A 10,775-nucleotide genomic window follows, 5' to 3' on the forward strand; every position below is an offset into this window, starting at 1 on the left:
TCTTGATCGTTTGCACATGGTAGGGGGCAGAAGGAACTCATTTAGTCCATCTCCCTAACTCAAGGTCCCCTTAGAAGTCAGCTTTCTGCTGTATAATATGGCGCCATTCTACTCCATACATTTCCATTTAAATTGTTCTGCTTCACACTGTGCTTGTCCTGTCCTTGCTGTAACTATGGAGGTGGGTGACGATATTTGTGAACACTATTATTTGTGACCTATGTTAGCCTATCTCTAAGAACACAGCTGATGAGCTGTCATTCAACAAGCCATTACATTGTTGACAGAGACTATTTTGTGAATCCAATGCAATGGGACTTGAAAATTAAAACATGTCACTGGGACATTAAATCATTAAAAAAATAGGCATTAAACTCAATATAGTAAGAGTATTCTTTGAAGGAGCTTCAGATTGGACTTTAAAAGGTTTTGAATTTTGTTTTGCTGCTTGTACTAATTTTTGTTTTCTTTTGCTTCCAGGATGTATGAGAAATATTTACTTACATCTGTCCTTTGTCAACGGACCTTGAAGAACATCACTCAATGCTTTTCCTTCATGCTGCTTTGTTTATCCTTACTGTTTTCACCTTGACTTCAACTGCCCACTCACTCAGCTGAACACGTGGGAATGACCCGTTTTCCCCTGTCATTATTTACACATGCTTGCAGGAGCTGATTGCTGAGCTCATACTTAATTTCTACTTCCAGTGAAATGTTGCACTGTTTTTCTCATTGGTTTCACATCTTATTGGAAGTATAATTACAGCCATGTTAGTAAGATGAAAAAGGAGGGAATCATTTGCTGCTTTCAGGTGTATAAGAGCTATACGGGTGCTACAGGCTTATCTCTTTGAGTAGCTAACTCTTACGTAATTCTCAGATCAGGTTTGGGGAATCTTGGGCATTTTTTTGGATTTTAAGCTCTACTTAATCCAGGGTACAAACTTGAGAAAAAGATAAAAAATAAATCTTTTATATTCTTTTGAACACACTTTTAAATAAATTTTGAAATACTTCTGTGTAAATGGTTTGTTTTATTTTTAATGAAAGGCTCTTGAGTTTTTCTCTCTTGATGGGTCTCATTTTTATATTCTTCGTAGTTCATATAGATTAATTGTAAGACCTTAATCACTATCGGATATGCCTTTGGTCTTGATTTACTTACTAATACTGTTCCTCTGCTTTTTCATAGCGGTTCAGTTAATTCCCTGAAAGGATGTTGTTTATATGAAAATCAACTAGATACAAATGTAGATACAAAGTGTGCTTTATAGGTGTTTGGGAATCCTGTCTTTTCTCTATGCAACCTATTTATTATTTATGATAGCTAATTCAGTAGGCTTCTCTATTCTACTTTTATGACCTTTAACCAAGTTAAAAAACCTTAGAGTGTAAGAATATTGGTTTTCCATGCTTTATGCTCCACCCCACTCCATGGTATATAGGAAAGCATTGCATTTAGTCTTAGAATGAAAGTTGGAAGAGCAAATAATTTTTGCAGGTGGGCAATTAATACTGTTTTTTTTAATGACGGGTAGTTGACATACAATGTTACATTAGTTTCGTGTGTATAGTTTAGTGATTTGACATTTGTATACATTGCAAACTGATCACCACAATTAGTCTAGTTACCCTCTATCATCTCACAAAGTTAATACAATATAATTCAGTATATTCTCCATGTTGTACATTCTATCTCCATGACTTACTTATTTTATAATTGGCAGTTTGTGTTTCTTGATCCCTTTCATCCACTCCCCCATTTCTCCAAAACTCCTCTGACAACTTCTAATCTGTTCTCTGTATCTGTGTGTTTGGGTTTGTTTGTTTTGTTTATTTGTTTTGTTTTTAGGTTCCACATACAAGTGAAATAATGCAGTATTTGTCTTTCTCTGACTTATTTCACTTAGAATAATGCCTTCAAGGTCCATATGTTGTCACAAATGACAAGATTTCATTCTTTTTTATGGCTGAGTAGTATTCTGTTATATATATCTACCACATTGTCTTTATCCATTCATTCATTTTTTTTTTTTTTTTTTTTTTTATTTATTTTTGGGACAGAGAGAGACAGAGCATGAACGGGGGAGGGGCAGAGAGAGAGGGAGACACAGAATCGGAAACAGGCTCCAGGCTCTGAGCCATCAGCCCAGAGCCCGACGCGGGGCTCGAACTCACGGACCGCGAGATCGTGACCTGGCTGAAGTCGGACGCTTAACCGACTGCGCCACCCAGGCGCCCCCATTCATTCATTTTTTTAAAGAATTTTTTTAATGTTTATTTATTTTTGAAGGTGAGAGACACAGAGTGTGAGTGGGGGAGGAGTAGAGAGAGAGAGGGAGACACAGAATTGGAAGCAGGCTCCAGGTTCTGAGCTGTCAGCACAGAGCCCGACGCGGGGCTCGAGCTCACAAACCGCTAGATTGTGACCTGAGCCGAAGTCGGACACTCAACCAACTGAGCCACCCAGGTGCCCCTATCCATTCATTCATTGATGGGCATTTAAGCATTCTTTTCATACCTTAAAAAAATTTTTTTAATGTTTGTTTTTGAGAGAGGGAGAGAGAGAGAGAGACTGTGAGCAGGGGAGGGGCAGGGATGGAGACACAGAACTCGAAGCAGGCTTCCAATCTCCGTGCTGTCAGCACAGAACCTGACACAGGACTCAAACTCATGAACCATGAGATCATGACCTGAGCTGAAGTCAGACACTTAACCAAATAAGCCACCCAGGTGTCCCTGTTTTCATATCTTGGCAACTGTGAATAATGTGGCAATGAACATAGGGGTACATACATCTTCTCCAATTAGTGTTTTCATTTTCTTCAGATAGATATCCAGTAATGGAATTGCTGGATCATATGGTGGTTTTATTTATAAATTTTTGAGGAAACTCCATACTGTTTTGCATTGTGGCTGAGCTAATTTATATCACTACCAACAATGCACGAAGTTTCCCTTTTTCTCACATCCTTGCCAACACTGAATTCTTGTCTTTTGGTAGTAGCCATCTGACAGATGTAAAATGATATCTCCTGTTGTTTTGATTAGCCTTTCCCTGGTGATTAATGATGTTCAGCATCTTTTCATTTGCCTGTTGGCCATCTTTATGTCTTCATTGAAAAAATGTCTGTTCATGGGGCGCCTGGGTGGCGCAGTCGGTTAAGCGTCCGACTTCAGCCAGGTCACGATCTCGCGGTCCGTGAGTTCGAGCCCCGCGTCAGGCTCTGGGCTGATGGCTCAGAGCCTGGAGCCTGTTTCTGATTCTGTGTCTCCCTCTCTCTCTGCCCCTCCCCCGTTCATGCTCTGTCTCTCTCTGTCCCAAAAATAAATAAACGTTGAAAAAAAAAAAAAATGTCTGTTCAACTCTTTTGCCCATTTCTTATTTGAGCTTTTCGTTTTGTTTTGTTACTGAGTTGTAGGAATTCTTTATATATTTTGGATATTAAACCCTTACTAAATACATGATTTGCAAATACCTTCTTCTATTCAGTAGGTTGCCTTTTCATTCTGTTGGTTTCCTTCACTATTCAGAAGCTTGATGTAGTCTCATTTGTTTATTTTTGCTTTTGTTTCCCTTGCCTTTGGAGTCAGAAAAAATATCCCTAAGACTGATGTCAAGGAGCTTACTGTAAAGAAGTTTTCCTTTAGGAGTTTTGTGGTCTCACGTCTTATATTCAAGGCTTTAATTGATTTGGGATTAATTTTTGTTTATTGTATAAAATAATGGTCTAGTTTCATTATTATTATTTGCATGTAGCTCTCCAGTTTTCCTGGCGCCATTTGTTGAACAGTCATTTACCCATTGTGTATTTTTGCCTTTGTCATAAATTAATTGGTCATATATGCACGGGCTTATTTCTGGGCTCTCTGTTCTGTTCCATTGATCTATGTGTCTGGTTCTATGCTAATACCATACTGTTTTGATTACTACAGCTTTGTATTTTTTTATTATTATTTTTTATTTATTTATTTTTCAATATATGAAATTTATTGTCAAATTGGTTTCCATACAACACCCAGTGCTCATCCCAAAAGGTGCCCTCCTCAATACCCATCACCCACCCTCCCCTCCCTCCCACCCCCCATCAACCCTCAGTTTGTTCTCAGTTTTTAAGAGTCTCTTATGCTTTGGCTCTCTCCCACTCTAACCTCTTTTTTTTTTTTTTTCCTTCCCCTCCTCCATGGGTTTCTGTTAAGTTTCTCAGGATCCACATAAGAGTGAAAACATATGGTATCTGTCTTTCTCTACTACATCTTTGTATTATAGTTTGAAATCAGGGAGCCTGATACCTCTGGCTTGTTCTTTCTCAAGATTGTTTTGGATAGTTGGAGTCTTTTGTGGTTCCATATAAATTTTAGAATTATTTGTTTTAGTTCTGTGAAAAATGCCATGGGAATTTTTATAGGGATTGCATTGAATCTGTAGATTGCTTTGGGTAGTGTGGACATTTTAACAATGTTAATTCTTCCTTCTAACATATGAGCACAAAATACTTTCCATTATTTGTGTTGTCTTCAGTTTCTTTCATCAGTGTCCTACATCTTTCAGTGTATGGGTCTTTCACCTCCTTGGTTAAATTTATTCCTAGCTATTTTATTTTTTGGATGTGATTGTAAATAGAATCATTTTTAAAATTTCTTATTGTTCATTATTAGTGCATAGAAATGCCACAGATTTTTATATATTAATTTTGTATCCTGCAACTTTACTGAATTCATTTATTCTAATAGTTTTTTTTTTTTTGGTAGAGTCTTTAGGGTTTTCCATATATAGTATCAAATCATCTGCAAATAGTAACAGTTTTACTTGTTCCTTTACAATTTGGATGCATTTTATTTCTTTTTCTTGACTAATTGCTCTGGCTAGGATTTCTAATATTATGTTGAATAAAAGGCGGGGGGAGTGAGCATCCTTTTCTTGTTTTCGATCTTAGAAGAAAAGCTTTCAGCTTTTCACCATTGACTCTAATATTAGCTGTGGGTTATGAATGTTCCCTCTATACTCACTTTATTGAGGTTTTATCAAGAATGGATGTTGAATTGCATCAAATGCTTTTTCTGCACCTACTGTGATGATCATATTTTTATCTTACATTTTATTAATGTGGTATATTGCAATTGATTTGTGGGTGTTGAACCATCCTTGCATCGCTGCAATAAATCCCACTTAATTGTGGTATATGATCCTTTTAGTGTTGTTGGATTTGGTTTGCTAAAATTTGGTGAGCATTTTTACATTTGTGTTCACTAGGGATGTTGGCCTGTAATTTTGCTTTTTTTGTGATGGCCTTGTCTGGTTTTGGTGTCAGGGTAGTGCTTATAAAATGAGTTTGAAAGCATTGTCTTCAATTTTTTTTGGAAGCCTGTCCCTCAGGCTGAAGCTCCAAGCTAAGTAAATAAGCCTTTTCATAGGAAGACTGGGTTGTTTTTCAGTCTGCCATCTGTACAGTACCCTGGGGGTGATGGGCTTCCAAGAACTGTCTTTCTTATTGTTCTATTCCTGGGAAGCTCACAATGCTAGCCTCCTTGGCCACCAGGGCCAAGTGATTAAGGGGAATTCCTGTGTGTCCCTGTTGGCTTTAGCTAGGCAGTGGAAAGTGGGGTGGGGAATGCTCTCTGGCTTCAGAAAATGTCTTGACTGAATGTGCCCCAGGGGCTTCAGAAATGCAGCGACAGAGTGCCTTGTCTGTGTGCATGTACCAGCTTTAGGCTGGGAGCAGAATGCCATGACTGCTACACTTGTTAGCCCCAGCCAAGGATTGGGGGAGTATTGCAACCTTCCACACTTCATAGACTTTAGCTGGGGAACAGGAGAATGCTGCCACTGTTCAAATTTGCCGGTTCCAGCCAGGGACTAGGGGAATGCTATGGCCACCTGTGCTCTCTGGCGTCAGCAAGGCGGTAAGATAGTGCTGTGACCACTGGCTTCTGGCTGTCTTAGCAAAGTGCTGGGAGGGTTCTGTGTCCAGGCTCACCCATCTGTGCCAGCGGGCTAGACAGAGGGTCCAAAAATGACATCTGCCAATACCTCCATCTCTGGGGGGCGTTTCAGCTGTCTCCTACCCCTCCAGCAGCTATGTTTAGGTTAGTAAATGTATCTCTTTCACATATAGTCTAGGTGCTTTTCAAACTGCTGTTTATTCCTGCTGGGTCATGGGACAAATGACACCGTATTGAGCCCTTTACATGGAAAATCTCAGTCTCCTACAGTACTTTGAGTCCCTTGAATGTCAGCCCTGTTGATTTTCTAAGTCAGATGTTTGGTGGAGGCGGGTGTTCATCTCTCTGGTGCAGATCCCAGGGGTTTGGGTACCAACCCCTCACTCCAGCAGAAGTGCCAGACTGGTGAGATCCCTATTGTAGGTCCCAAGCTGGGGGTGGGGTCTTTTGGTGAGACTGTGCCTGTACTTTGCTACCCATCTCAATGTTGGTCTTTTTATCCTTTTTGTGGAGAACCAGTTCATCTAGTTTTCAGATCTTTATCAAAGAAAAAACATGATCCGTATGTAGCTGTAGATTTGGTGAGTCCTTGGGAGGAAGTGAGTTCAGGATCTTCCTATGCCACCATCTTGTGGAAATCTCCCCAAAACTAATACTTCGTAGCATTAAGAGATCTCCTGTGCTGCCAATCACTCTTCAAATTGACTTTCCAAATGTGTATCCAGGGAAGCGTGGGGACTTCAGGTTCTAAGGCCAAGACTGAGGGGGCTCATCGAAGCAGGACAAAGGTATAGTATATAAAGGGCTGCATTGGGGGTGGTGGGGGCTGAGAACAGATGGCGCTCAGCTAGCTTCTCTGGAGTAAATAAGGTAGATACGCTTGGTTTTCCTCTCTTCTGCCAGCTGAAGCTGCGTTAGTGCTGTTGACGCTAATATAAAATGTTTGGTCCATTTGAAGTCTTTGTCATTGCCTAATATGGGGAAAACGAAATCCCTCAGCCTGGGCTGGAAGCATCGCCAAAACGACTGTAAATGTGTGAATGTTGCAGGCATTTTACTGCTGTGGCATGCCGCCATTTAAGCCCTACACCTGCCAGCCTGGCTACCTCAGAGTCCATAGTCATGTTCTGGTGTTTGCGTCTAGGGCCAACATTCTTCACTTGCTGCTATTTTCCAGTATGTAATCAGGAGTTGATGTAGGGGAAAGCGATGCCTTCTCACGTTAGTGGACCTCAGGACAGTTGGCATGAATTTCTCTTCCCCTGCCTGCTGTATCCTGCCTCCCCAAGTGAAGATTTTGTTCAGGTCTTTGGTCTCACTAAAAAAAGAAAAAAACCATTGTGCCATTGTGCAGGTAGGGAAAATTGTGACTTCGTGGCCAAAATTATCTAGAATATGTATGGGGTTGTAAACATCTTCCTTGAACAATTCTCTCTGTAGGTGGAAGGAAGCAGAAAAGACACACGAGTTGCTGTGTAAGGGAGCCTCCCATCAGCTTTTCACATTTAATCTGCCCTGTTGAATCAATTTGAATAAAATTTTGACTTGTGGATAACTTTGGAAAGGAATCTCAAAGTTCTCATCACAATTTCTATGCTTTTGAAGTGCTTTCTTCTTCTGAAAAAGAGAATAAAAATGAGACAAATTGTTACAAAAGAGGTGTTTGTTACAGAAACTGTAGACATATGGAGGAGTAATAAAAAGCAAAAAACTAGTGATTTTTTCAGGTTATTTGTAAATAACCACAGTTATTATTTTGGCATGCACCCTTTCAGATACTTTTCTGTATGATTGTATATCAAAATCCCTGCAATAAAAATCCTTGCAGATACTTGTCTGAAGATTGGATAAGGACAAACACCTTAATTAGAATTGGTGGTTTAAAGTAATCCGCATTTATAGAGGTTTTAATGTAGGTAGTCAAATTACTTTCTCAAAAGGTGGCACAAATATTTATTACCACCAGAGGCATGCCCTATAGCTAATACTGTTAGTGGTTTGTAAGTCGTTGCTTATATCCTAGGCAAAAAAAAACAAAAAAAAAAAACAAAAAAACCCCACATCATTTGGAGAGCTTAACCGTTCTATTTTCCACAGGTTTACTGGTCATTCTTTATCTTCTGTGTGTGTGTGTGTGTGTGTGTGTGTGTGTGTGTACAGTTGATTTTTGTTTAATGTTTTTATTTTTAAGAAAGACGGTGTGAGTGGGGGAGGGGCAGAGAGAGAGAGGGAGACACAGAATCTGAAGCCGACACCAGGCTCCGAGATGTCAGCACAGAGCGCAATGCAGGGCTCTCCTTCCTGAACCATCAGATTGTGACCTGAGCTGAAGTTGGATGTTTAACTAACTGAGCCACCCAGGTGCCCCTGTGTATAGTTGATTTATCAAAGATCTATGTAATGATACTGTCTTGTAAATATTCTAATTTTTATGGATCTTTTAATACAGCATTATTTGACTTAGTATTGAGTTTTAAATATTTATGTCTTTGGATATATCAGTCTTTTTTCCTTTGTGGTTTCCTCTTGGTCTTATGTTGATAGATTTTTTTTTAATTTTAATTTTTTTATTTGATTATAGTTGACGCACAATGTTGCATTAGCTTCAGGTGTACAACTTAATGACTTGACAAGTTTATGTATTATGCTGTGTTCAACACAGGTATAGCTACCATCTGTCTCATTACACTATTACAATATAATTGACCCTGTTCCTTATGCTTTGCTTTTTTTTTTTAATTTTTTTTAACATTTATTTATTTTTGAGACAGAGAGAGACAGAGCATGAACGGGGGGAGGGCCAGAGAGAGAGGGAGACACAGAATCTGAAGCAGGCTCCAGGCTCTGAGCTGTCAGCACAGAGCCTGATGCGGGGCTCGAACTCACGGACCGTGAGATCGTGACCTGAGCGAAGTCGGACGCTCAACCGACTGAGCCACCCAGGCGCTCCTATGCTTTGCTTTTTATTCCTGTCACTTACTCATTCCATAACTGGAGGTCTGTGTCTCCCTCTCGCCTTCACCCTTGCCCTGCATCCATACCCTTACCCTTGGGCAACCATCCATTTTCTGTCTATATTTATAGTTCTGATTCTGCTTTTTGTTCATTTTTTTAGCTTCCATTTATGAATGGAATCCTATGGTATTTGACTTTCTCAGTCTGACTTCTTTCACTTAGCATTATACCCTCTAGGTCCATCCTTGTTGTCTCAACTGGCATGATCTCCTTCTTTTTTTGTAGTTGTGTAATATCACATAGTATGTGTATGTGTGTGTATACGTATATACATACATGTATGGATACACACACATATACAGACACACCGTTTTCCTTATCTATTTGTCTATTAGTGGACACTTAGTTTGCTTCTATGTCTTGGCTATGGTAAATAACAGAAGTGCATATATCTTTCCACGTTAGCATTTTTGTTTTCCCTGGGTATATTCCCAATAATGGAATTATTGGATCATATGATATTTCTATTTTTAATTTTTTTTTGAGGAAACTTGATACTGTATTCCACAGTAGCTGTACCAATTTACATTCCCACCAACAGTGCACAAGAGGTCCTTTTTCTCTATATCCCCCACCAACACTTGTTGTTTCCTGTATTTTTTATTCTAGCCATTCTAATAGGTGTGAGGTGATATCTCATTGGGGTTTTGATTTGCATTTCTCTGATACTGATGTTGAGCATCTTTTCATGTATCTATTGGCCATCTGTATATATCTACTTTGGAAAAATGTCTATTCAGGTCCTCTGCCCAATATTTAATCAGATTGCTCTGTGTGTGTGTGTGTGTGTGTGTGTGTGTGTGTGTGTGTGTGTGTATTGAGTTGTATAAGTTCTTTATATATTTTCTATACTAACCCCTTAGCAGAAATGTCATTTGCAAATGTCTTCTCTCATTCAGTAGGTTGTCTCTTTGTTTTGTTGAGGGTTTCCTTTACCGTGCAAAAACTTTTTATTTTGATGTGGTCCAGTAGTTTAGTTTTGCTTTCGTTTCCCTTGTCTCAGGAGACCTATCTAGAAAAATGTTGCTGTGGCTAATGTCAGGGAAATTACTACCTGTGTTTGCTTCTAGAATTTTTATGGTTTCAGATCTTTTACTATGCAAAAAAATTTATCTTGATGTGGTCCCAATAGTTTAGTTTTGCTTTTGTTTCTCTTGTCTTGGGAGACCTATCTAGAAAAATGTTGCTGTAGCTGAAGTCAGGGAAATTACTACCTGTGTTTGCTTCTAGAATTTTTATGGTTTCAGATGTTATGTTAAGGTCTTTAATCCATTTTGAGTTTATTTTTGTGTACAGTGTTAGAAAGTAGTCCGGTTTCATTTTTGTACATCCAGTTTTCACAGCACCGTTTAGTATATTCTTGCCTCTTTTGTCATAGATTAATTGACCATATGAATATGGATTTATTTCTGGGCCCTCTATTCTGTTCTGTTGATCTATGTGTCTATTTTTGTTCCATCTGTTTTGATTACTACAACTTTGTAGTATATCTTGAAATCTGGAATTTGTAGTATATCTTGAAATCTGCAATCTCCAGCTTGGCTCTTGTTTCTCAGAATTACTTTGGTCTATTCAGGGTCTACTGTGGTTGCATACACATTGTAGTATTATTCTAGTTTTGTGAAAAACTGTTGTTGGTATTTTGATAGGGATTGCACTGAATCTGTAGATTGATTTGGGTAATATGGACATTTTGACAATATTAATTTTTCTAATTTGTGAGCATGGAATATCTTTCCATTTGTGTCATCTTCAATTTCCTTCATCAGTGTCTTATATTTTTCAGAGTACAGGTCTTTCACCTCTTTGGTTAAGTT

General features: G+C 38.9%; 1 protein-coding gene across 2 annotated transcripts in view; it reads left to right on the plus strand.

Annotated features, from left to right (window-relative positions):
• The window catches only part of EPSTI1 (epithelial stromal interaction 1), a 98,386-nt gene extending 97,379 nt beyond the window's left edge, over window positions 1-1,007 (plus strand). The window contains exon 13 of one of the 2 annotated variants that reach the window (XM_030311438.1): window positions 491-1,007. In XM_030311438.1, coding sequence (XP_030167298.1) covers window positions 491-618 — 128 coding nt within the window. In that variant the 3' untranslated portion in view covers window positions 619-1,007. Of the gene's footprint in view, window positions 1-480 lie in introns of both variants that reach the window. The other variant, XM_030311448.1, reaches the window with a different exon arrangement.
• The last annotated feature ends 9,768 nt before the right edge of the window (window positions 1,008-10,775 follow it).

Source organism: Lynx canadensis, chromosome A1 (genome assembly GCF_007474595.2).
Source record: "Lynx canadensis isolate LIC74 chromosome A1, mLynCan4.pri.v2, whole genome shotgun sequence".
Taxonomy (NCBI): Eukaryota; Metazoa; Chordata; class Mammalia; order Carnivora; family Felidae; genus Lynx; species Lynx canadensis.